The sequence below is a fragment of the Apteryx mantelli genome, chromosome 17, assembly GCF_036417845.1.
Source record: "Apteryx mantelli isolate bAptMan1 chromosome 17, bAptMan1.hap1, whole genome shotgun sequence".
NCBI classification, from domain to species: domain Eukaryota; kingdom Metazoa; phylum Chordata; class Aves; order Apterygiformes; family Apterygidae; genus Apteryx; species Apteryx mantelli.
In genome coordinates this window covers 17,505,337-17,533,319 of record NC_089994.1, presented here as the reverse complement: position 1 = coordinate 17,533,319, position 27,983 = coordinate 17,505,337, and the positions used below count along the sequence as shown (strand labels likewise).

Genomic DNA, 27,983 nt, shown 5'->3' with positions numbered 1-27,983 from the left:
TGTGCTAAAGGGACTTAGGAACCAAACAAAAGCAGCCAGTAAATTTAAGTTTAGTAAAATCATTTATATACACTGATGCATAATATTTACATTATAATACTGATCCAAAATAAACTAACATATTACAGTTAACACTGAAAAGGAGAAATGAAAACATTTTAATACACAGAAGTTAAACATGGCAGATGAGGACAGACTCAGATTTCCAAAAGAAAAACCTGAAGTGATGACAGCAAAACTTTGACATGTTGCTATTTCCAATCAAAAACTCTTTCTCCTAGTCAAGTTCTTCTAGTTTTGTTTTTTTATATATATGTATATATATAGCTGAAAATAATCAAGTCACAGGAGAAGTCAGATATACATAAAATTTTGAAAAGGTCAAATGATTTCAGATATTTTTCTCTTAAATAAAAATCTAAAAAAAAGAAAACTACATAGTTTTCCCATATCCTTTTAGTGTTTTTACAAAGAATTTCTTCTTTGATCCCACATGACCCTTCCCTCTCAAGATATTTACAATATTCACAGTCTGCTATAAAGGATCAGTAGATTTATTACCAAGTAGAACATTACATAATCAAGACAAGATACCTTGCATTATGTCAACTGAAAAATAAAACACAGGGAGGAGAAAGTAAAATATAACTTTAAATGAGATCCATTAGAGTGTGTTTAATTTTGAAATCTAAAATGTAACTTAACGTTTTAAAGAGTAAAGTTATTATGATCAACTTTCTCATATAAATAAAACCATTTGACCTTGAATCTTCAAATTGTCTTTTCTTAACCTGTCCCTCCCTGCCTCCATTTTACATCAGGCCATTTTCACTTATTACAGACAATAAAATCAACAGTAAACCCATAAAAAGCAGTTCCTCATTGCAAAAACCCTCAGAAATGTGACGACTTCTCTCCAGACACCAAAACAGTTAATGGTCGGTCACGAATGTACCCATCTCACTGTTAGTAACAGCTTAAAACGATTCCATTGTGTAAGTTAAAGAGAGCATGAAGAGAGGAGGGACCCTCTAATGCACAGTCGGTTCCAATCTTCTCTGCCCGTTTCCAAGCTGCCTTAGAAGTCAGCGAGCAGCAGTTGTTACTGCACCGCAAGGTGCTCCCTGCTACACCAGGTACGCACTTGGTATTGCGGAAACAGGCTGCAGTCGTTTCCTAGAGATCATTTCACAGCAGCGTGCAAGCCTTGCTGCTATCTTCACCACTAGAGCAACCTGCCAGAGCAAACAGGTCCCAGGGTGCTACGTTCCACACCGCTCGCAAGCTGCTTGCATCCATCAGACCGTGGCACAGCAGTAGCCTCTAACGACTGCACTGAGCGTTAACAACGAGAGTAGCTACAGTCTGATCCATTTTTATGCTAAGAAGTTCTGGCTCCCAAGACATTGCCAGAGCATCCTCCTCCTTAGTGGGTACGGTTCCAAAGTGCTTTTGTGGAGAATTTTCTGCGCTCGAACAAGGGTGATTTCCTTGTTTATTTCTCTATTTGCCATTCTTAAAAGTTCCAGTACAATGAGATGTCCCAGAAAAACCACTGATTTCAAGTTAAAAGAAAATGATAGTGACATGTAAAGATTGTGTGGATGTTGACATGATCTAGAACTTAGGGCAAGGATAGAAAAGCATAACGCCTGCAAACTTGCTGATACTACCAAGAAATGACAAATGCTCATGTCTCATGTTGTCCTGTACAGACACCCTAATCTGAAGTCATCTCTTTTGAGGAAGATCGCAGTTCAATTCCCCATGTTCATTCTGTCCTGTGGACCAAGGACTTGGAAGTTCTTCTCAAGCTGCACTGTTCTGTAGGGTAGGAGAGCTGGGAGACCAAGTTCACTTTCCACCGAGAATTATGTTTCTAGTAAGGAGAAGGGGGTTCTATTCTTGATAGTTCACTACTGTTGTCATCGATACATGTCAGTGCACAAATATTCCACCTAGTGTTAGAGGTACAATTCTGGCTTATGAAAAACTTCCCGTTTCCATCAGAGAAAGTGATGGTTAAATAGGGACTGTGGTTCTACCACATAATAATCCGGCACTGGAAAACCGGTAACAGGATTAAAAGAAAACTGACAAGGCGATGACAAAGAATGGGAAAAGAAGCATCTCCTTCATGTAGAAAAACTAAGTTACTGTTTATAAAATTTTATAGAAAGAGTCAGACACTGGTTTGCCATCCAAGCTAAAGGTTACAAGGAAGTCTGTTATAGAAAAAAAGACAAAAAAGAACAAGGCTGGACTGCCATATGAGTAAATTGGGAGATTCATGGCTCAGGTTTGTAAATGTAAACCCCAAATTAACGAGCTATGAAATATAACAATAATGTTCAAGAGTCATTACTAATAGTCCTGAATTGGCACTTCAGTCTGCAGACCAAACTCATTCAATGTCTGCACAGGTTTAGTACCAAAATATCTCTATAAAAAGCCTTCGACCAGTCTCAAAAGAAAGAAAAGCGTCAGAAGGTAGAAAACTAGAAATATGTACAGATTCTTTTCATTTGTTTAATTAAAATAAAAAAGCAGCTTTTGGAGCCAATGTTTCAGACTAGTGTAAGAATCTGCCCTGGGCAGCCTCAAGGTCCAGGCAGCATAAGGACATGTGTCAAGGAGCAGCCCTGCATTTTTCGCTCCCCCAGGGGGAGCTCAAAGGCATCAAAGACATGGGAAGCTTGGACTCCAGAGTGACACAAGAGAAGGATCACTGGTGGATTCACACAGCAGCACTATGACCCTTGCCAGGATGATCTCTTTCAACCAAGAGGTCGGGTTTGAAACCAAGTGTTGGATCTTCTAGAAAGGAAAGAACAGAGTATGTGGGTGGAACACACACAACTTCTCATCTGGGGATGAGGCAAATGAACCCCACATGAATTGTTGCCTGTAGAAGATCCCACCATGAAAATAAAAATAACTTGTATACAAGTGACTAGAGCATTCTTCTATTCTGCTATTGAATAATATGATAAAAAGAGGAGTCTTATGCTGAATGGTCATTCAGCCTTGAAGAAGGTCAGAGGAAGATGGGTTACAGAAGAAAGTGGGCTACTGATCAGAACTGAAAAATACAGCAAGCATATGGACTCGGGTGCCCTCGGCAAGGCCAAGTGTAGCTCTGGGGTCAACTAGCGAAACAGAAGGTTATTTTGTTGCCTCTACAAAAAGACTCAGAATTTAGGTACAAAGGGTAGTTATGAAGTTTGTGTTTCACAGCACTTGCTTCAAGTACTTACTGAGCAGGGTGTTGAGAAACTGTGGCTGTCTCATTCACATACAAAGTCATTGCAGCTGGCTGTATGTATAGCAGATGGAAGGCAGCTTCTGCAACTGGTTATTAAGGAAAAAAAAAAAAGGTCTTTAACAATATAATTTGCCCCATCTGCAGGACTCATGATTAACAGTACATAAGTGATCATATATACCTCAAGGAACTGAGTTTTAAAAAAATATTACAGTACCAATGATTTTTTGTATCTACAACTATACAGCATTTTCAAGCAGTATGGAAATTTAATGAAATAATTATGATTTATTAATTTACATAAAAATACTTTTTACAGTTAAAGAATAAATCTTGAATGGTAAAAAAAATAAGATTAAGAAGCTCCAGCTATTGAGAGTCATGGGAGTTTGTCTGCTCTTCAATAACTTGTTTCACTATTTCTGCCAGTTTTAGCCGATCCACTTTATCTGTGAATCCTCTGCCTGAAAGGAAAAGAATAGGTTGTCAGCTGGTGCTGGGCACAAAGAGGAAATCAATCATGGCTAGAATCATATACTGACTGAACACAAAATAACGCTTCATATAGAAATTTAGGACAACATTTGCAAGGGCACCAAAATGACTTATGACCTCAAGTTTCATTGAAGGAAAAAAAGAGCACTTAGAAAAAACAGCCCAAGGGAAGAGGCACGGGTAAGCCCTTGAGAACTTCGCTGATGCCAGCAGTCACCCTCCATTCGTCACCATCCACTCCTGGAGGCTGACGCCTCTGCAGCCCTGTACTGTCAGGGAGCCACCCGAGCACACAGTCCAGGTCACCCCCAAGTCAGCTGGCCTAGTTTAAGTCTCTTCCCTCTCCAAACTGAGCAGAAGAGGTTTTGTGCTGACATAGGTGAGGCTGCTCATACTATCTGCTGAAACAGCTTGGTTGCAAGGGCAGCAGCCACCAGCAGAATGAGAGTAAAAAACAGCCAGAAGGAAACAGGCTCAGAACTGCTACAGCAGTTTCTAAAGTGATGATCTGCCTACGGTCTTAAGTTCCTAAATGACTTCATGCCTTTGAAAACTCTATCCTGAACATCAAATACAAATTTTAAAGCAGGACTTTAAACCTCATTTATAGAACATCCATGCTGACAGAACAGGGGCCTGGAAGTGTGTCAAAATCTAAATCATTCTGGTGCGAATTCAAGCTGCTCATTTTATTTCCATCTAAGATCACTGCTTCCCTTCATTCACTTGGCATTAGCAGTGCTCTCCAGGTAGCAGGAGGAATTTCTTACCATTCCAACTGAAGCTCTGAAGAGTGTCTCGCAGCAACTTACACTCTCGATTATACTTCCAGGCCTCCTGCATTACTTCATTCAGCTTCTCATCTTCATTCTCTCCTATTTAGGAGAACAAAGATAAACAGGAGGTTTGTCATTCTTGCTCTCCGTAACATTCAGAGCTTCAGTAAACAATACGTGCAGTTATTCTGCCTTGCCTCACGCAAACTAGAAAACTGGTTTGAGAGCAGCCACTCCTGTTTGAAAGTCATTTTAACAGCTCTGCATGTGACTCTTAACACTAATATCACGCATGCACCAAAATTACAGTACACAGATAAGACTTTCCTCTTGAGATTGTGATGACAGGATATTTGTTTATCCTTCCTCACTACTAACACAGACTGATCTTGAGGCACAACAAAAAGCCAGTGCCTTGAATGTTTAGGAATGTAACTTTCTTAAAAGTGGCAACCTTTACCAGCCTGCGGTAGAATGCACTGCGCAATCACGTCTCTGAGCTTTTCCAGAGCCACGTTGGAATCATTACTGCCGTTCTCAGGGTCATGGATATAAACACCGTCCTTTGGCTTAGTGCTGCAACAGAACAAGGAGGAAACAAATACAATCTGAATGTAACCCAACTTTAGTCAGAACTTCGCTCCATTACTCATTGCATAACTGAACCAGTACAGCACATGCTTACTCTGGCTGGAAAGCAAGCCAGATTTAGCACTAATTATAACAGTGTCCTGCATTATAAGACCACTTGAAATAAGAAAAAAAAAGTTTCTTTAAATTAATTTGAGTAATCCTAGAATGCATTATCCTATTTTTCAGACAGGTAACTCAAGCAAAGAGAGATTACCTGACTTTTTGAGTAAATAAATGTCAGCATCAGAACAAAATCTTGGAAGTCTTTTTCCCAGTTTGCTCTACCTTACTCAACAGATGTCCTATCTTCTCATACCAGATCTGTTCCACTCTCTTTATAGCATGCTAACAGCACTCCATCTCCTCCATCCCTTCACTGTGTCAGAAAACACAGCATATTATGCAAGTATTGCTCCACTCCCAACTACCCACTTCAGCAGGGAAATAAGTGCATCAACCAAATCAGAACTTCAGGAGTGTGGTTACAAGTGAATAACCTGCAGCAGGGCTTACAGGCATTCTGCAGGCATCAGGGCTGCCAACATTTTGATCTTTCAGAAACAGCTTTAGAGAATTACCCCAGTAATTTCCTTTTGCGCAGGATTGGGTTGTTGACGGAGTGAAGGGGCTTGAGACTGACTTTGAGGTCTTGGATTCTCATGTTCGCAAGCTGTTCTGCATGAGCCTGTTGTATCCCTGCAACCATTGCCTGGAATGGAAAAAGCTGTGCTTAATGTTTTAACTAGCTTTTTTGTGAATAACAGGGCAATACAGGGACAATGTTTGCCATGGCCAAAAAAATATATTTTACGCATTTCAGAGATGCATATCAAAACTCAGGCTTGCATTACTCATGACATGCTTAGTACTATAGCCATCGATTGTAGGACAACGGAGCTCAGCTTCACAGGGGCCGAGTATGACAAAGTATCATCTCTGCTTCTCATGTTCACAAACTCAAGAGAGACAATTCTGAACTCCTGTCTGTACTGAGTTTAAAGGAAGCAAGGAACAGTGGAAATTACATGAATGATTCTCTTGCTGCCAATTAATGAAGCCATTGAGCTGTAGTCAGGTGTAAAACATGGGGAAAAAAATAAAAAGACCTAGAGAGGAGTCCGCAGTTATGTCTACTGCCATATTCTGTTCTCTCCTTGTTAGCACACAGCTGCTGCACTTTACCACCTATCTTCAAGCATCTTATCCTAGTCCAAATTTCAAATGAAACTGTTCTCATTTGCATACAAAGATCTCAGGCCCTCACTGAAGAAGAAAGGGAGTTTTTTCTGCATAACACTACGTGAAAGAAAACACTTAAGCCACCCAGGAGCTACCCAGCTCCCCTGTGCAATATTCTTGATAAAATAAAACACTGCTTAGACCTTGTCCATCATCAGCTGGGCGGAGGGTAGGATGTTATCAAGTGCCTCAGTGGAGTTGAGCCAGGGATGGTCCAGGACACCTTCAATGGTCAGCCGTTCCTCAGGTTTGACCTTCAGCAGCCTGGGTGAGGAATCAATCAGTCCATAAAGAACTCCTGGTTTAGAGTTTCCATGTAACGATCTGCTGCTCTGTCTGGGATCAGAACACTTTGCAATCTCTAAACATCAGAGAGGTCTCCTAAGAGGTAAAACACTAAGCTGACCCCAAAGCAGGCTGATTTTCACCCCAGCAAGGGGCAGTGAGGTAAAATGGCTGGTGGATGGTTTAACACTATCACAGCTCATTCAGTTATATTCAGCAACTCAGTGCAAAGAAAGCTCCTGAAGGCTGTTCTAGCAGTACCTGTGTTTGGTTGAACTCTATATTCACATCCTCCCAGATGGGAATTATATTCCAAACGAAATAGAAATGATCCAGACTGATGTCCTCTAGAAATTCGCATCTAGAGCTCATCTGCATAATAGTCTATACTCATACCACAGACTCTGGGCATGGCAAAGTAATGCAAAGTCTCAAAGCTGGAGAGCTGGTTTCTGCATTAGCTGCTTTCACCATGCAGCTCCTTAGCTTTATTCCCTCTGCCAAAGGCTCCACTAATGGACAAATTAGCAGGCTACAGCACCTCAAAATAAGAAACTCTGTTCTGAGATCTCTGCAAACCTTGTAGAATTAAGTTTTACTAGGAAAAAAAAAAAATCACTGGAAAGAGGTTTTGCAGATAAACTCATGTTCTCATGATAATCATAACTCTTTAATAAAAAAGTAAAATTTCAGCCCAAGTGCTAACAAGTTATTCCAAGAGGCTACACTAGAAACAAAATGACTTGATGACTGTCATACTTGCTTAGACAATACTCTAAATCAGCTTCCTGACTGCAAAACAGAATTGTTCAATGTACTGAAAAAGCAGAAGAAACTTCTACAAAACATCAGCAGGGCCATAGGCTAGCTCATAAATTTCACTTGCAAGGCCATGCTGACAAACAGGTCTCCAGTTCAGTTTTAATACAAAACCCACGATACATACATTCCTTTTCTGTCATTTTTCAAAGTCCTAATATATTCTCAAGCATTCCAATTTATAAAGCTTGAGGACAGAAATCATCTCAACATGCCTGAAAGGAAGCAGCCACTTGAATGCAGAATACAACCTCCAGAAGCAAGGCTTCACTCGAATAGCAGTCTATGTAAATAAAATATAAACTTCTCCAAAGTTACAAAAAACCTAAAAGTATTCCTGCATCATAAACACAGATTCAGACTCACTGGCTGGAAGAGACAGAAAAGCAGGAAAAGGAGCCCTGATAGCGTTATTAAGAGAATCACATGAAGTCAAGCGAATCCAAGTAACAACATTGTGTGAACAGAGTTTCATTTTAGAAGACAATGAAATCTTTTGACTGTGAAGCTTCTGTACAAGAAGAGTTGACCTTGGCATAAACGGAAGTTTCACTGCAACATAATCTGCAGTTTATTTGGTGAAAGATTCTGGGCTCTCCTGCATTGCTATAAACAGGTCCCTGCACCCTTTCCAAAAATGTTCTTTCAAGTCCTTGGAGGCTTTACAGAACCTCAAAGGACACAGTGACTGTTAAAAATTATCAGATTGATTTTTTTTTTTTTCTATTTATGTTGCTTGTACGTTTCCAGTTCCTCTGAAGGTACAAGCAAAGGCAGAAAGTCCCTCTCATTTTAAAAAATAAGTGAGGTCGAGAGCTGATCAGTGTCACATTCTTGCTTTCAGACAGCACCACTGGATCACAGTATTTGAAACATATGCAAGAGATGTGTACTCGTATTAAAAAAGTTTCCATTAGCACTTAGAATAAAATAACCACGGAAAACCTTATTCTGTAGTCTCGTGCCTTGCAACAGATCTTAATACACCCATCTGAGGCCAAGCACGACCTGCCAGTATTCTTTATGTAAGACACTGAATGGAAATTAGTTCTGACCTCCCTTCCCACGCCTCTGTTCTGACTCCTTTGGGACTGGACGTTACGTGCGCAGGGTTCTAAGGCACAGATCTACGGAGGCACCTAGTTGGATAGATCCTATTTAGCCACCTAAAGGCCCCTCGATTTTAACGGGAGTTCAGACACTTCCACAGGAGATACATGCCTACGGAGTGCTTGCAGATTTGGCAGCCAGCTCTCTATATTCTTCTGAAGCAAGGTAGAAGGGTTTTACTGTACCACTGCCCTTACAGGCTAGATGCACAACATGCTTGCAATTTTACAGACAGGAGACGTCAAAAATTGAACACAAGTTGGGGAAGCAAAAAAAGAGGGGAAAGAAAAAAATTTTTTTAAAAAAACAAACAAACAAACTTACTTCATGCTGAATATGACAAAAAAAATTTTAGCTGCATATGCTGCAGGCAATTCCCCCCACCTTTGGAAAACTGAGCCCTTTGTGATAATATGCTGTCAAGTGATTTTCCAATTTCTTAATTTAAGGAAAGAGCAATACAACATTTTCCTCAGCTGACTCACTTTCGCACAATGTCTTTCGCCATTTCTGAGATCTGGCTCCACTCTTCCTCTGGAAATTCAAAACTTCCTGTCATGATCTTTTTCCGCATGTCCTTTGGAATTGTCCGACTGTGGTGTTTGGAGTAAAACGGAGGGTATCCACACAGCATCACGTAAATAATGACACCCAGGGACCACAGGTCACAGCTCTGAAAGCAAGGAAACGATCACTTTGGGGTACGGCTTGCAGCAAGCAGTGGTGCAGTTCCACGCGCCTCCCTGCGAGAGCAGAAGCACAGCTCCCCCCCCCCCCCCCCCCCCCGCAGGCCCCTCTGAATCGCTCCGGGGATTTGTTCAAGACTCCATCAGAAATAAAATTTCATACGGATTTTTCTTCCCATCAGCTGCTTAATCTTTTATCCTTTTCTTCAACAGAAATACCCCAGCTCACTATTACTGCCAGCTAGTCTGGCTTAACAAGGTATTTTAAAATATCTTCCTAGCAAATACATAGGCATAAGATAACTCCGTGCTGCCAGGCTAGACCGCTTCCAGGGCCCAAACGAGCTTGTTTACAGAAAGCTTCTGTAACTCTGCGCTATGCAATGGTACATCGTACGGCAACAGCCAGTGCGCCAGAGGCATGGGCAAGCTGTGCACTGATTACATCTCTCATGATACTTGAACCCTAGTCTCTGAATATCAGAGCACAAAATAAAAGAGAATGCTATACAGCCATGTTTTAGAATCTGAGATTTAAAAATGAAACACCAAACAAATGAGCTGGCAGAAATACTGAGAGAGGTCTGCAAGGAAAACATGTCCTGAAAGCCACAGAGATGAAGAACCTGCACATAAGCAGGAGCAGTATCTGACAGCTGGTTATGCCGTGCTCACAGCATCCCTCCCACCCCAGCCCGGAGCTCCCCTCCCCAGCCCCTGCACTAGTGTTACTGCTTGCACGATACAGAGCAAGTTCATTCGAGAAGCAGGTCCAGCCAAAAGCCAACCCCATAAAGAAGCTACATCCCAGATCAGTTCCCCATCTGGATCACTCTGCATTCATGCAACATCAACACTAGTCTGAAGTAGGGAAGAGGACCATAGCAGCCTCCACTTTGATTCGAGCTGCTATATGGGACCATATACTTAAGGATAGAGCTCTGTTATCACTTGACAATGACACAGTGCAGCTTGGGGCTGGAAGGACTTGCTCTGACCCTGGCCATCCTTTCCATCCTTTCCATCTGTTTCTCTTGTGCCAACGCTAGCATTTGCGCAGCTAAACATTTGTTTTCACTGGCTTGGTTTCCAGCCATATGAGTCCTCCAGGGGACTCCCAAAGGGTTGTGCCAGCACAAGGAGCAAGGAGCACATAGCCAAGTGTATGGAGAAGTCTGAACTCAGCTCAGGTTCAGATGACTGTGAAAAGACACCCATGGGCAGATTTGGGGGGCTGGGGAGTTTCTGCAATCAGTTTAAGCAGACAGAAGTCCGCACAGCTGCTGAAAGGAGCAACCTCAGCACCACCCTGTCTGCACCCAGCTGTATATTCCACCGCCTCCTCTGGGATAGCACTGGTGCTCCTGCAGCTGCATGGACTAACCCAGCAAACAAAAAATCCCTGACTCCAACGACTGCTTTTTGACTCGCTCAGCACCGACTCAGTCCCTTGAAGGCAAAACTTATCTTCCAGAGGGAGTACACTTAGATCAGCTCCTACTGAGCTCATGAAGTTGTACCCTTGACTTTTACAAAACATGTGGATGCTGATGACAACAGAAACCCCATGGCGTTACCCACATATGTACACTTTTTAGCAGGGTGTTTAAGCCAACCCCTGATGGATCTAGAAGTCTACTTTCTATTTAGATACCTAAATTCTCATTGTTTTTCCAGGGATTGGAGATGGTTTCTAATGAAATCAATGGGATTTTAGGCATATAAATAGGTATCAGGTGTCCAAAGTCTTTGTGTATATGGTACTTAGACCCTAGTTTTCAAGAGTCTAATCTGTATTTAAAAACCCCTCCAACATACACGCACATATTTGATCCAATACACACATAGCTTAATGCAAATACTCAGGAAGTCAAAGAGGTGCTTTTTTCTCCAGTTTAAATGTGTGGGAAAGAGCTGCTGATCATGAAGGTGGATTAGAGGCATTTCCAGGCAGACTCTGAAATGCGGTGGAAGGACAGTGTACCTGGGAGTTCATTATAGTCCATTTCAGGGAATTAGGCATATGCCAGATGCCGCTTTTGCGGTGAGTCACACTTGGCAAGGTAAGGATAAGGCTGCTTTCATTCAGCAGCACTTCCAGTTAGTGCAGCCATGACCGAAAGCAGTTCAGAGTGAACTGATCAATTCTTTAAATGATCTGCCCCACATGAAAACAAAATCATCGTATCACCTTCTAAAAACCCCAGAAGATCAAGGCAGCTGAATATACCAAGGGGAAAACACATCAGCAGCAGAGTGTTAACCTTGTCAGTATGCGAGTACACTCCAGTCGGTATCTGTTTTCAAGGCTCTTTAATTCCATACAAGAACATGGCCCAAATTTTGCTTCATTTGCCACGGTCAAGGCTATCTGGTTCATTAAAAGAACAAAACCGCTGTCAAACTGTTACCAACATGAACAGTAAGCAACCACTTCTAGGTGTGTCTGGAACTGCATCCTACCCTTCTGCAACAAAAGGGAGAGAAGACCCTGGGAGAGGACTATTATTGGAGAATCAATCTGCTTCAGTCCACAGAGGTGGAATTCCTGCCCCTGCCTTGTAAGACTTTCAAAAATTACAAAAAAGAACTTCACCTGTGACTGGGACTTTTCACATGAAAGAGGGCAGGAGCAATTCTGTACTGGAAGAATACTGGCACCCGCCTGAGAACCCCTTTTATAAAAAGTAGCTGCTTGGTTGGAACAGCTGCTAAGCATTTTTCCAGGATGGAAAACAGAGAGCCATAACCCTGAAGAAGGCAGATTCATGATTAGGAAGCCCACACAGACTAATTCAGTGAAGGCTGTCTCTGCCTATCTTTGCTTTAGCTCTCTACAGAAGCTATTCAAACATATCACTATATATCAGACTATCCCCTCTAGCATGCGTGGGTTAGCCAACCATCCTTGAAGCTGGAATCTGTGCAGATATTTAATACTGCAATCAGAAATCAGCTAGCTTTAATCAAAACAAAGAGTCTCAAAGGAAAACACTCAGCGATCCAGACACTGCTAAGCACGGTAGGTGAGAGCGATGCTGACGTGAAGGAAAGTATTGTGGAATGATCAAAAAAGGAACACAACCTTCTCAGGCACTTTCCGTCACAAACTCCACCGAGATTCTAGCATCAATTGCGATCACCCACGGCCTACTGCGACAGACAGTGCAATATGCTAGTGCTCATCTTGCGGAAGATCCCTGATACAGACGAGGCACCATCACAGCTGCCAGAACAAGCTGGCCTAAAACAGTGCTTTGCATATTCAGAAGCCCCAACTGACAGCAGAAGAGGATTCCTCTGAATCAATCTCTTACGGAGGCAAAAGAAATTCCCTCATGGTCACATCCCAGCAGAATCATTTTACTCTCTTCAAAATCTTGTTAATATTCGATGCTCCTGTTAACAGTGTTTGTAAGTTTCTCCTTTAATTAGAGGATCACTAATTAGGCTTGGATCAAGCAACCATTTCATTATTCACTTCATCAGAAAACACAGAGACAGCAGCACCATTTAGCATGGCTCTTCTAAAGTGACTGAGAAAGCTACCTGTAGAAATCACAGTCTTCTGATTTACCAGTTCTCCAAGTCAGCCGGACGAAACTTGGTCTGATCCTAATAAACTTAATGAGAGAAATGCTGCTGTATACCTAGTTACTCTGTAACACCTTTTAGAGTAGCCGAATGAAACCCACTTATGAGAAATACAGTGCCAAAGTTATTACTTCCTTCTTGCTGGAAACACACGTGCATATATACTAGTGAGTAAAGCGACACATTCCCCTATGGTTTCCTGTAGATCCTGCTTTCTACTCACCACGAGGTATTTGGCTAGTTAGATGCATCCCTGAGCAACAAGATTAAAACAACTTTATTGCTCCTGGCTGTAAGCATGTGATTTTAGGGCAATAAACTTTATTGCCTTAGGTGTTAAGCTGTGTCTATAGACTACTTCTACAGCACATACATCTTGGGGGGGGGGGAAAGACACTTTACTTAAAATATGTTGACATGTGGCCTATTTCATAGCTTACCTTGTTATAAGTGTAAGGTGTTGGAGAGGTGGGGATAATACCAGACTTTTCTTTCTGATGCCGTCTCTGTGCCTCCAATACCTGTTGTCACAAGAGGAAAAAAAAGAACAATCCTAAGAAAATTGCAAAATACGTCTAGATTACAGGCACAACAGCAGTGCCTAGACCAAAGATGCCTGATGCTTTACAGTTAGGTGCAGTTATTCCAGCTACTGAAGACTTTGCCAAACTCAAGCTATTCTTTCTATGAGAGACTGAGACTTTTTACATAGGGGAAAATCTCAGCTACAATATTTAGCTGCTTTGGATGAAAACCCTAGTTTTGCCTGAATTAAAGCAATTGCTCACACCTGTTTTCTACAAAAGCTCTAACACCTCCATGCTTAGGAACTAGAATTTAAAATGTGTTTGGAGAGTAACCCTAGCTCCAGATATGTCCCTTTTTACCCCTCCCATGAAAACCTGCTCAAATCTGTAGCAAGTTTCTACAAAAATCTCAGCTTAAATATACTCAGGAAAATCTTTAAGTGTTTGGCAGTTCATTTGTTTTAAAAACCCTGCGTGTGCCGCAGACTGTGGTGAATTGAGGGGGCCACGTATGGGGCACGCTTGCCTGCGGCTGCACGGTCTGACGTCTGCAATTACTCTTGCTAGACGTTAAAGGCTGCCGAAGTGCCCAGTACCACAATTAAATGGTGATCTCTGCCGTTTTCTTAAGCTTTCTTCAGGACTCAAACACAAAGAACAAAGGAAAGAGCGGGGAAAGCAGCACTACAAAAAACAGCCTGTCTGTAATTATAGATTATGTCTTAACGCACACTGACAAGGGGGCCAAGGCAAGGTAAACGGGTAACCCTCCGACACTGCCCCGCTTGTGAGCAACTGCTTTTACAGAACCTTATTGTTCAGCATAGTCCTGTTGAACGTAATCTCATACGAGCCGAGCTGGAAGGAGGACTGTGAAGCAGGGACTTCTACAAACCAACTGGTTTAACACAGCAAGAGACCAGCTCTCAAAATCCCGGAGTACTCTCACTGGTGGGAGTCAGGACTGAGAGAGTCAGGAGGCATCAGCAGCAAGTCAACACTAGAAACAATCCAGGAATTTTGCCTTGCAATACCCTGCTGTAACCAGCAGATCACAGTGGCACTTGCTGTTGAAAGGCCGCTGCCCTACACTGTTCACTTGCTCTAGACTCCTGCATCATAAGCCTTTAATAGTATAGCAGGAGCTTTTAAAATGAGATGCTTTTGAAGGCACAGGCGATAAAGCACATTATTGCTCTATAATCTAGAAGTGAAATTATTCTTTACCTGAGGTGCTACGTAATACGGAGTGAACTGTGGTGTCATCAAGTCACCTTGGTCTATTTTGGCAAATCCAAAGTCACATAATTTAACAGGTGCATCCTAAAACAAGGAGGAGAGGTTTCATTATGAAATCTCACTGTATCTGCTTATCTGCTACAACCTTATTGCCCTCCTATTCATCTTACCTTCACCACAGCATACTCCTCTTGTGTATTTACGCCCTTGTCATTTCACAAAGCAGCTAATGAGGTCAGAAATGACCTTTGCAACAATCATTTTTGTTCTCCTGGGTGCTCTGGTTCAAAGCAGTCCCTGTCTCAGCTTTTGAAAGCTCCAAATGCATTGTAGGGAGGTCATTGCATATGCAGGGTGGTTATGAGTAAGAGAAGAAAGAAATAGGCCACATGCTATGGGTATTTCAGTCAAAGCACCTATAGTGCCTGTGTAGCACATCCTGATTGCACGTGGGGCAGAAACGGGGCAGGGAGGAGTCTCTCCTCTACAAAATAGGATTCCATGTCGAGATGGAGAACCTGACCCACATTTAGCATCTGTGGCATGGACACACTCTACTCCAAGCGGATCAGAGTATAGAAAAGCCCAAAGGTAATTTGTTTTTGTCACCAAAACTTTGCATTGGTGCCATTTGATATTTTTCAGCTATTCTGAATATCATCGAGCTATGTTACAGAATTCAGCAATAAACAAAGATTACCAAGTCTTCATCTTACCAAAGAGTTATCCTTGAAGAGAAGGTTCTCAGGCTTGAGGTCTCTATGTGCAATGTTTAGTGAGTGGCAATGCTGCAAAGCCAAAGCTATCTGAAAAAGGGCACAACAAATCAACTACAATTGTAGAGCTTCTCCTTTGGCCTGGACAGTTCTTTTAGCTTTAAAAAGGACATTGCCAACATAGCTTAAGTCCCAAACATTTTCATTCCACTTGGATACAATTCTGAGTTAAGACATTCCTGGCCATACTGAGCAATAGTGCAGTAAAGCATGAAGATTGGGAAATGAAACCAGCCAAGCTCTTCAGTTTGCATTTCACTCAAAGCAAACAGAAAATAAGTTGTATTAGGCTTCCCAATCATTTCAGTTGGACTAACTCAGGGCATTACTACAATCCCCAGAAGTGAAACGGATCATGACAGTGTCCTTTTATATGCTGTACAAGATCTGCAAGGTCACTAAACTTGCTTGCCCATTCCTCAGCAATTACATTCTGTTTAACAGTCAACAATGAGTTCTTGCTTCAAGATTTTGGTAAATAATGCATTTGTTACTCGCTTAAGAGTCACCATTCAGACAGTTTTATTCTTTAATTCTTGAAGGGCCTGCCTGCAATTTACTCATTTCATGTGATACTGCACAGAAATACATTACTAGATTTTTTCAAGGACAGCATCTTACACTGCTGTAGTTTTAAAACCCGAGATCTTGTCATGCAAGCTCTACAGGCTGTACATTTGCAAGTGCAATCCATTTAAAGAAAACAAACATAAATACTTAAACAGCATTACTGAAACAAAAGGTAAAGCCACATTAGCCTTATTTGAAAGTACTCCTATTGGCTTCTGTAGGATTGTACCCAAGTACAGTAGGGTGAAGCACTGAGTCCTTAAAAGACTACAAATGACTGTGACAAGAGATGTTCAGCATTAACTTAGCTCAGAAACCAATACAAATACATTCTCAGAAAACATGACATAGCTTTAAGTCAAGGTTTTAACACTGACTGGGTACAGGGAGCTAAGATTTGTAGCTCAGGACAGTGATGAATGATCACCAGATGAAAGAATAAAGGCTTTAAATTTTTTTTTCCAAAGTACATTTGTTTAAACATTAAAGCAAAGAGTTACTTGGGACATGAATAAATTCTGACTTTGTGTATGGTTAGGTTAATTCAAAGTCTTGTCTTTGGTTTTTGTTTTAAAAGGTTTTGGTGACAAATTAACCTTGGAGAGCCCCTTGCACTGTCAAAATCAAACCACCCAAAAGGACATGAAAACAAACCATCAAGAATAATCCTGCACTTCCATCTAATTTCTTTGCTGGCTGAAGCCCAAAAGGTAACTGCACAATTAGCATTTCATTAGAAACAAGTCAAAGCACAAGGCAGAAAATTAAGATGAAATTATTTGGCTCTCATTTTGCTTCAGACCAAACATCATCTCCCTTGCACAGGGGGAAGCAATCAGGATATTGATATATTCATAAACAGTCATGTCAATTTATGTCAAATGCTGTAATATCTCGTCTCATGTTTTCTTTCCTTTATTTGCTGCAGCGATCACTGGTGTGGGAGCTGGACATTTGCGGCTTAGCGTCTCCACTGCAGTCTCTCACCTACGGTTCATACATCTTTTGTTTGGAATGTCGCTACAACCTCTGCAAGAAGCAAACGATGGCAACCCTGGCCCCGGGTTTCATGCCGTGGTACCAATTAGCATGCAGAAGGGCTCAGCCATTCTGACAGCAAGTTCCTTCTCCCTTGTAATTCCTTAGAGGAGCCTACTGGTCCTCTGGTGCAGCTCCCTAGGAAGGATATCACGACGCACAGCCATACTACCTTTTCTGCAACCCCTCCATGAATGCAAGCTTTCTGGCTGGGCACCACACCTCCTCCAACAGCTTGGAAGTGAAAGGGAACAAGTCCACCCCAGAACTGAGAAGAACTGACACTGGGGATCCCTGCATCGAATCCCACGGAGCCCCTTCTGCTTTGTCATCCTGCCTACTTCAGCAGGAGATAAGCTACTCACAGCAGATGCACTGCTAAGCAACAAAGAGCCTGATGGACACCAAAATCTCTAGTAATAAATACCAGGGATGTATTAAAACACAACATTTAAGCGTGAGCTATAGTTGCCTAGAGAGATGGAGAGGGAAGAATGACACCAGAACAAACAGCACAGAAGATATGAACTACACGGGTACATTCTTCTTCGGGTCTTCCACGATAGCTAGGACTTCCACAAAATAAGACACAGAACCCATGTTGAAAACCACTTGCTCAGGACACGGGTACATTATCATGTGCTTCCCCACCCAAGAAGGGAGAGAAACACTGAGTCTGCGTCATGGCCGAGAGCGATTCTCAGACAGGAGCCAAGGGGCCACGTGAGGTCTGGTGAGAGCCTGCGGACTGCTGGATGTAACACTGAGAACAGTGGCAAAGGAGACAGCAGAAAGACTGTGGAGGAAGAGAGCTCTCTTTGGTGAAGTGCTCTGTAGACCACAGCAGGAAAACCACAGCTAAGAACAGCAGACACCAGGGTCCCAACCCAGAAAAACTAGCCCACACCTTCAAATTCTTTGTTTCTATCAAAACTTTGGCATTGTCAGGTTATAACAAAGCAGGCAATGATCATCAGATCAGAACTGAGGATTATTTTAGCTTCCTTTTTCCCCTCCCCCCACCCCATAAAATTGTTAAAAACTTTAGCCATTATCATTCATGGATTTGCTTATACATGGGAGTTAACTTGCCTGCTTTGTTACTTGGCTTGCTTGCTTCTCAGTAAAGTGCCGGTGCTGGCTGATTCTGTGAAATAGCTCTCCCCCTTCCATCATCTCCATTACAATTAGAAGCCGAGCCCTGTTTAAAAGCATTTCATTTTGTTACATTAAAAATAATCAAAGAATAACAGAATTGCTAAGCTAATAATGCATATTTCATATCTATTGATGCAGGCCAAAAGAGAGAAAAATGGTTGTTTCTTCTACAGTTGTTCTAGCCATTTTGGTTCAGTAACTTTGCCTTTAATCATGTAAGCTGCAGGATTTTCCGCCTCCCAGCACAATCTGACACACTGATTGTCAGCCAGGAAACTATAGTTTGCTCTTCATGCTGGGCTCCCACTTCCAGCTGGAACAAACATCACAGACATGTCTCCATGGATGGATTCAGACAGATACCTGCAAGCTCCCCCCACACTTCTCACTGGCGAGCCAGTTTGAGCCTAGAAGCCATTTAGACATTTCAACATGCAACTCCGCCCTCAAAGAATAGTACAGCGGGCAGAGTCTTGCATTAAACGGGCTAAACACCTTCCAAACGTGAGCTGGTTTAGAGTGCAGCATACACCTGTCTGCACCCATCCTTCCAGACGTGCCGATTTGCTTAGCTGCCTTCCTAGGTGCTGAAGATATTCATGGCAATTTAGAAGCAGGAGGCTGAGAGTTCCCTTTAACACTTTTGGGTTAGGATTCTCTGCTGTACCTTCTGATTTTCATTAAAAGTTTTATTACCAGCCACCTGAAGTGTGGAGATCAGGACTGAGAGGTCCTCAGGAAGCTAACTTCTAATTCTTCTCATCACATAGCAAAATCAGATACATCAGAGGCTAAGACAGGTCTCAGTTCTTTAATTCTCCCAACTCTTTTTTTCCACAACTAACATCTAATTAGAAGACAACATTTTATCCCACGTCATATTACTATATGAAAAATAATTGGTCTGGCTCATGTTTTGCTGTGTTCATTTTAGACAAGGACAATGTGTTGACATTACAGGACAGTAGTTTTAGAAGCTATTTTTTTCCTTTTCCTGCCCTCCCCCCCCCTTTTTAATTAATACTGTCAATCTAAGTGGTCCACAGTCACCACCACCACATAAAGGGACCTCACTTATGATTCTGGGTAGCAACAAAAGCTACAGCTCTAACTCTGCTACAGTGCTTTGAAAGGAGAAAGATGCTCAAAGGTTACAAACAATTCAACTCAGGCTACTAAAGCAGTATTTAAGCAGGACAGAATTTATTTTACCCTCTCAGACAATGCAAGTATCATAAATTGTTGTGCTTTTCAAGGAAAACCCTAAGAAATGAAGTTGGGCTCAAAACCAGTACCGAAGGAAGCAAATTCATTTCACTATGCAAAGGTCTGGGCACCGACAGGGGAAATAGCAAGCGCTGCTTAGTTTGAAGTATAAATGTCATGTCTGAAATCCCCAAATAAACATTCACTTTGGTCACACTGCGATAAAAAATAAATAAGTAAATAAATAAAAAGCAAACTCCACTATACCTTGGCCTAAACATGGAAAGCAAGCTGTGGGAGTGAATCACCCTATGTAATCTTACCTTGGGCTGGATTCATGTGGGAACTGCACACTGTTAGCATAAACTTCAATAATTTGAACAATATTTGGATGTGTTGCACACATCATGTGCAGACGTACCTTAAAGAGAAGGGAAGAAACGTTACTGTACACAACGACACGCACCTGCCCAGTCCTGCTCCTCCCTCTGCCCCGAGGCTCCAGCACACGCGAGCCTATGTGCTGCTCAGCTGTGCTCAGCATGAGTCACACACAAGTTAAAATAGACCTCCAATTATTCAAAAAATAAAAAATGCCTGAAAGCATACAAATGAGTAACCCAACAGCCATTACGCCACTTGGACTGAAAAGACAAAAAGATCATACATTGCCAACCTATTTGTTACAGACCATGGAATCAAAGCCAGCAGAGTTCCAGAAAACGCCTAATCTTTAGGATTTTTTTTTTCTTTTTAAGAAATCTAAAGCTAGAATTAGCATTAAAGTAGCAATAAGATAGCATTTAAACTGACACATATCTGGAAATTCATGAATAAAAGCTGAAGTTCCATAATCCATTTCCTTTTATGGCCAAATGGATTAGTCTAGCACTTTTGATAGGTAAAGCCTCATCTCCTGTTCAGGCCTTTTGAAACAGGAACCTAAGGAATTTCACCCTGTTTAAAGCCACCTGGACTGTTATATCAAGTCAAGCCTTGATGCTCTTTGTACAGATTTTTTCCCTGGGAATTTTAAATGAGAATTTGCTCAGCAACAGGAAATGGAAGTTGCCTAAACCTCGAAGACAATGAATATTTATTTTGCTTTCACAGAAACTTTAACAACTGCATATCATTTTAAATAGATTGACAGTTTATGATGCGAATTTATACTTGCATGCTCTTGTCAGCCACAGTAATATAGTCACAAGCAGTATCAGTGTGCTTATTTAGCTTCTCATGTAGACTCATGTAACTCAAGCATTCGTAGCAATTCTTACAGTAATGACATACAAAAGCGAGATGTGTGGAAACCAAATTACTTCTAAACAATTCAGGGTCCATTACCCAGGGCATAGGGAGAACACTAGGTTCAAAACAGCTCTATAAATTGCCCTTGCACATATACAACACACACCTTCAGCAAATACACAGCGAGAAGGACCCTCACCTCGTTTCACCCACTACCTCTAGAACCCAAGCCCAGCAAATCTAGGATCAAATGCAAGGAATCTTGCGTTGCACGATTTGCATAGCGAGGTTTTTTAAAACCACTGAAACGATTCCCCGAAAGGGAGAGACTTTGCAGCGCGTCAGAAGGCAGACAGTATAAACAGGAACTATACCTCATTTCTAGCTTTTGGACGATCGAGAAGAATTTTCAGTGCAAAGCGTTCTTGAGAGGATTTTTTCACGCAGACTCTGGTATTACAGCAATAAAATTATTCAGTCAGCAAGAATATTAAAGAGACACTTTAAGCAATTGCTTTACAGTTACGAGCGAGCTCTTCAGGTGGGAGCTACAAGAAGGCTCACTCCGGCACACACCGGGCACCTGTCATGACACCCAGGCTCGAAAGCCTCCAGTTTCACCGTCTTCTGCAACAAATACACGATGTAGAAACACCTCACACAAAATTACACTTTCAGCCATGCAGAGAGAGCGCTTCAGAGCACCGGGTAACTGTGGACAAACACAACGTACTGTATACATTCGCTTTAAGAGACACTTTTGATGAAAAAAACCAAACCGCTTAATAGCAGCCTGAACATCTCCAATGGAGAACCTAGTCCGCAATAAATAAAGTGTTGCCTAATGGAAACCCTTATGCTGGCAAGGCCACCAACTGCGCTGCGCACGTTTTCCTCTCTCTTTCCCCCATTTAACGCTAACAATTGAACTGCGTCAGAGGGAAGGGCCCACGTATCAGCAGGCAGCTAAAAGAATAAAGAACAAAGGGATATTTTAATAGAGATCGGGGCAACGCAGCGACAGAAAACGGACGAGGAGAAACCAGCTGCCTGGACGGGAAGATAAATGGTGGCAAGAGACGATCACCCTGCCAACCACCCGGCAGCAGAGAGGCGCAGACATTTGTTCTGCGGAGCCTGTGAACAAATTCCTGCTCCCAAGAGGGAGACCGCTTGCTGAAAAGGGAACCTCTGCTTTGCTTTACAGCAAGCGTCCAGGTCCCGCAACGGTCAGAAATTCATGACAGGCAGGGCTGGTATTAGATGCAGGGCTGGTGGCACTATCTGCTTCGGCCTCACATGATGATCTGAAAAAATAGCTGGTAAAAATAGCTAAACGGCACAGAGTGCTGACACCGTAGATGGGAGCAGCGACCTTTGCACCGTACTGACTGTAGCATCAAAAGGACAAAGGTGTTTGAGCACCATTTTCCACCGCCATCTTTTCACAACCGATTCCTGTTGCCACTTTGCTTCAGGAATACGAGGGTGAGACGGGACAAAGCAGAGAGGCAAGGAGGATTTTCATTTCAAACCTACCCAGTAAAAGACAATACCTTGCTCACACGTCAGCTACCAACCACACGGAGTACAGAGACATTTATTTATTTTATAAAGAGAGTCTTCAAGATAGCACATCGTTCTGTTATTAGCACACTTAAAATACATACTCACTTCTGCACAGGTAACGTAACAGGCTGAGATTACATACAAATCCGCCGGTGTGTTCTCTTACCTAACAGGACCACTGATCCCAGCTCCCAGCTTCTGAGTCCAGTTAATGTTGTACTCCTCTAAAATGGAGGTTTCCTATTCAAGAAGGAGCAGGGGGAGGGGGAAAGGAGGGGGGGGGGAAAAAAGGAATTACTAAATCCCTTCCAAAAAAACAACTCAGCAGACCTGATCTGCAAGATACTAAAGCAGAGAAAGAGTCTGCTTTGGGGTTTTGCTTCACCTAGGAAAATTACACATAAATACATCTGTTCACATAATAACACGAGAGCTCGTATAAGACGATTGCTGTGCAGCTGTAGGATCTTGCTGAGACTGCTCACCTTGGCACTTTGAAACAGGATTATTGAGCCCAGTAAATGGGATCTTGGGCTTTTAATACAGAAAGCTTATAAAGCATACTTTCCCTCCCTGACTCCAAAATCCAGCTTTCCTGCCTATAAATGATCAATTGCAGCTGAATATAAAGACCCCAGTTTTGACACCATTATGTACTTCCTGATCATAAATATGACTGAAAAAAATCACTTTGTTTCTTTCATAAGGGTTTTCAAACCTTTGGAATCATTATACTGTAAATTAAATGCACGACTAGTTTTAACTAGTCTGATAATGAACCGAGCTCATGTTTATAATCCTTTTGTCCTAATCCATACAAACAGGGCTTGGTTTTGTTATGACACAGCTTGGGTGCTATCATGCTTAAACATGTCATAACACAGATGCAAAGGTAGCTTTAGTACGGAGCATTTTGATTAATACTGCTGCCGTGTGCTCTTAGGCAGAGGGTGATCCAACAACAGAGCAGCACTGGATGGTAGAAATGGTGTGTGGGAACAAGGCACAAAGTAATACATGCTATAAAATTCTGGAATTATTTTTACACGAACATTGTTTCACATGTTCAGAATCAATTTTCCAAAAATCCCTGCTTTTCTGATGCATTGCAAGAGGTGTTAACAAAAGCTAGCACTACAGAAGCTTAAACAGGCAGGTAAAACACTTTTTAAACACATAGAAAACAAACGAAAGAGTCAACTGCTTGCAAAGTAACTTGATTTTGATCAGGTTTTCCCTTATGTTAATCTTCATTCAAAACCTGCTGCATTTCAGGATTTTACTCATGATACAAACTACCAGAAATTTGAAAACAATAACGCTCTCAACTAAGCGTATGGGAAACGGCAGCCCCTAACGTGGGGAGCGCTGACGCTGCTGCAGTACAGAGAGCAGGGGTCCAACACCACTGCCGTGCCGGAGCCAAACCTCCGGTCGCACGGACTGAACACAAAGCAAGAGAGCGGATATTTAAGGCAAGATTTGGAGGGATAAGAGGGCTGCTTTTTGTGCAAACGACAGGTGCAAATGGAAAACTCGCCTTTTTTCATAATTCTGGCGTGGTTATTATATAAATCATAAGTGACTAGTATGAAAGGTGTTTAGGAAAAAAATAATTACGATATAATTGGAAATCCTAGGAAAAACACTCCAGGATCAGTGGACTACATATGGCCTCTGGTTTTCAAGTAGAAACCTCAAAGAAACTTTGGCTCTTATCAATTTAATTAATACAAATTTAATTGAGCCTTGAGAAGCGTATTCGGGAAGAGCTAATCCAATTTTTCCTGCTATTCAGATACAGAGAACTGAGATCATCACAGGTGTAACGAAAACACAATTTTAGAAGAGCATTATTAAGCTGAGAAAGGTTTTTTCTGAAATGCGCAGTATCTTCTCAGCACATGCTTTCGGGATCACACTTACTGTCTAAATTTTGAAGAAAGTCAAACCATTGAGCTGGAGAAGCAAATGCCAAAGCACTCTCGAACCACATCTTGATTAAATGATAACAATTTCTTCTTATTTTTTTTATGTAGCTTTGAAGTCTGTTGCTCTTGTTTCAAAAATGAAGAAGGGCCTGTGTGCCCGCCCCAAAACTTACCTAACCTTTGCAACTATACAGGTAGGTCTAAAAAGAGATACTGTCTCTACACACAAGCCCGGGCTTGACAAAACAGTGCTGCTTCTGCTACGGCAGAGAGACCGTTTTCTCCATTTTGGCTGAGCAAGTAGAAGCCTAGTACCAGAGCAGCTGATTGGGGCTCGGCAACTTTGTGATCTATGAATCAAAAGAAGGAAGAACAAGATCTGATATTTCTCAACACCTGAAGGGTAAGACCAACAACTACAAATAGTAAGTCTATTTTTAATTAAAAGCTAATTTATTTCCTCTTACATATTCTGCGCATTTAGCAGTGTTTTAAAATAATAAGCCAAAAGTTGTTGCTTTCTGCATTTATATTTTATTTATTCAAAAGCAGCTTGACAACTTGGAAGAAAAAAAAACTAGTCCTCAAGAAACATCATTCACCATTTCCTAATGATATGAAATATATAATTTGTGAACTTTAATATATATTAATCTATAGAGTTGGCTAAAGCTTCTTCTAGCTCACAAATACAAATTCCAAGTCTAGCGTCAGGACTATACGTAGCTGCAAATCAACATGCTTTCCTAACATTCATGAAATATTTAAAATGCGCAAATATAAAATTGCCCTCTGAAAATATTAAAATCTATTTCAATTGATTGAGCCTAAATGCCTTGCCTCTCCGTCTAGATTAATGCACTACAGACGCAGGTAGCAGAAGGCCCAGTATCCTGTACTTTGCTCCACATCTGGAAAACAGCGTTCCTTACAGTAGCACCACCACACAGCCCTGAACTTGTAAACTGGCTGACAGGTCAGCTGGAACTAATCTGCTGAGGCTGGGAATAGGAGGCAGAAGAGTGCTCGAGAGTGCACTTTCAGGGAAAAAAAAAACATGCAGTGGTGCAACTTTCTTACTGTAAACCTTTTTGCAGCTACTAGGGGAGGAATTTTAAACTTCTCATTGCATATTAAGATCACTCCTTACATTAATTTACATCAGGAAAAGGAATAAACTGATCTGAAATGTATTCAATTACAAGAAATTTCACACAAATTCTACAAGTTGAATTCTCTTCCGTAGCACAGTTCCCTTTCAAAAAGCTCAGGGTACCTAAACCAACGGTTTGAGCATCTCTCATGCAGAAACAGACGTCTGGGATGGCAGCAGTCTGGAAAGCCAGGACTGCAGTTTCTCCTGACTTGATCAACAACAGGGAAGCTGCTTTCACACACAGTTAGGCATCCTTCAAGCACGCTCAGCGGAAAGGTCAGGTGCTTCTCAGTTTCCACTAAATCCCAGTGGAAAGAGGTATGACATAAAAGTACTTCAAGAATAATAACGCGTATTCAAATTTGATTAAAAGTATATAGGCTGCTCCTTCGACAAATGCCACATATTCAACAAGTGATATGCAAATAATCAATGTAACTGGCTCCCCACTGCTAAGCTGTTGGTCTTTTGACTTCTGCTAGTTCACACTAAACAGTGATCACAGCCTCGAATCACAGAACTTAAACCTGCAGATACAAACAAAAACCAATCAGACTTGAACAATAACTGAGCACTAGCGGAACAGAGGAATCGACATAATGCTCCAATGCAGTAAACTCTGCCTCCGATTCAGACAGTACCTGTTGCCCAAAACATTCGCCCAGAATCTGCGCGGAGCAAGGCAGACATGAGGCTGCCCCCGCTCCTGCAGGGCAGTGGGTTTCCTTGCTTGCTTGTTTGTTTGTAGTCAAGAGCTATGATATAAATCATTACCTTTACATGAACCATCACAGAAGTACGTGACAAAATACTCATTTTGAAAGCCTTCTGGACAGGAACTTCACCTGCACTGTGCTAAGACTGGTAATGAGGTGCGAGGAGTCCATATACCACTCTGGTACTTGACCCTGTAGTTTCCTTACAATCTGGATTGCCCAAACATTATGCCTAGACTCCCTTCCACTTTTGGCTTTTTCATTTCAAAAAGCAAGGCCTGTACGTTTTTTAAAATCAATCTAGAGTTCAGCAATACAGGACTGTACTGCAACATCTCCTTTTCAACCCAGTGAGCTATGTAAGGCTAAATCCCACAGTGGAAGAGAACACAGGTGAGGAAAAAAAAAAAGACAAATTCCAATACATTAGGTCTTTTTTATCTACGCTCTTCCGGAATTCATTTGTTTTATTAAGTATTTATTAAGGGAACCAGAATCTGTGACCGGGAACGTTTTGTGTAACATAAAAACTTGCAGAGTCCTTAACACATTGTTTTATTGTCAAAACAGTTTCCCTGCTTTCCTCAGGAAATCTGCTCAGTCGGGTCACAGAAGGATTCCCCAGGAAGTGTTAAGCTCATACAGCGATTCTCGTTGGAGGGGGGAAAAAAAAAAAAAGGAAAGGAAAGCCTGGATCTGGCGGAGCTCCGCTGCCACCGCTCCAAACACAAACATCCCACATGCCAGATTTGTTTTCATGACAGCACCCGAACAGGAGCCCGGAGAGGGATCGAGGCGGCAGCGCTGCTTCCGTAGCCGGCACCGCCGCCAGACAGAGCCTCCGGTAGGCGCTGCCCTGCTTCTCCTCACCGCCGCACCGGCGGGCCGCAACCCCGAGCCCCAGGGCCGCTCTCCGCCAGCGGCTCCCGTCGCCCTGCCCAGCGCCGCTGCTCGGAGCCTCGCGGGCGCCCGGGGTGGGGGGAAGAGCCGCAGCCGCCAGAGGACGGGGGCCGGGACCCCCCCCCCTCGCTCCCCCGGGCCTGCCCGGGCCGCCGCCGCCCGGACGCGGGGCGCAGCCGGGGGAAGGAGACGCCGAGCCCCACCGCCGGCGCCCTACCTTGATCGTCTTGTCCATCTCGGGATCCTCCGACATCCTCCCGCGGGGGCCCGGGCGGCGGGGGCCGGGCGCCGCCCCCAGCGAGGGCCGGCGCGGCGGGGATGGAGGCGGCGGGGGGGGGGGGGGGTCGGGGGCGGCGGCGGGGCCGGCCCGGGGGCGCCGGGGCGCGCTAGGCAACGGGCAGCCCCGGAGGAGCCTTTGTGCCGCCGCCGCAGCGCCTCATCGCCAGCCGGCCGGGCCGGGGGGCCGGGAGCCCGCGCGGAGGCGGGGCAGCGCCGCCGGGAGGGCGCGGGCGGGCCCAGAGCCGCCGCTCAGCCCGGGAGCCGCCGCCGCCGAGGCGCCGCCGCCGCCCGCGCCGCCCGGGAGCCAGGCATTGCCGGCACCCTGAGCGGGGCACACCCGCCGGGCGGCGCGCCCCGCCGCCGCGTTACCGCCCCCGCCGCGCACGGCGCGGGGAACCGGCCCGGGCCCCCCGCCTTCCCCCCGCTCCCACCGGGGAATTTTAGAAGCCTCCGCCGCGGCGGCCGCGTCGTTTACAGGCGCCCGCCGCCGCCCCTAAGGGCGCGACGCAGCCGCCAAGGCCCCCAGCGGGGCCTTCCTGCCGGCGGGCTCCTTCTGATGACGTCTAGAACGGGGCGGGAGCAAGGACCTCCCCGGAGGGGCGGGGCTAAGAGGCCTGCGCAGGCCCCGCCCCGCGCGCCCGGTCCCCTCCCACCGCCGGGAGAGCTCGCGAGAGCTGGGCGGTGACGCGAGACCTCGCGAGAGCTCGGGGCGCGCGGCTCGCGCCGCCCTGAGGCGCTAACGGTCGCTCCTCGCCTGAGGGAAGC

The 27,983-nt window shown here is 43.5% G+C and overlaps 1 protein-coding gene across 1 annotated transcript; it reads right to left on the bottom strand.

The window, feature by feature from the left end:
* Window positions 1-49: 49 nt before the first annotated feature.
* Window positions 50-27,223, bottom strand: MAPKAPK5 (MAPK activated protein kinase 5). Its single transcript, XM_067307413.1, has 14 exons — window positions 27,157-27,223; window positions 22,403-22,476; window positions 21,042-21,117; window positions 19,740-19,837; window positions 18,145-18,253; window positions 15,385-15,474; window positions 14,657-14,752; window positions 13,343-13,423; window positions 9,108-9,295; window positions 6,552-6,672; window positions 5,748-5,878; window positions 4,997-5,112; window positions 4,531-4,635; window positions 50-3,729 (listed from the first exon to the last, which is right to left on the bottom strand). Exons 1-14 carry the CDS (start codon window positions 27,190-27,192, stop codon window positions 3,635-3,637), a joined length of 1,416 nt encoding a protein of 471 aa, XP_067163514.1. The 5' UTR covers window positions 27,193-27,223; the 3' UTR covers window positions 50-3,634.
* Between the last annotated feature and the right edge of the window lie 760 nt (window positions 27,224-27,983).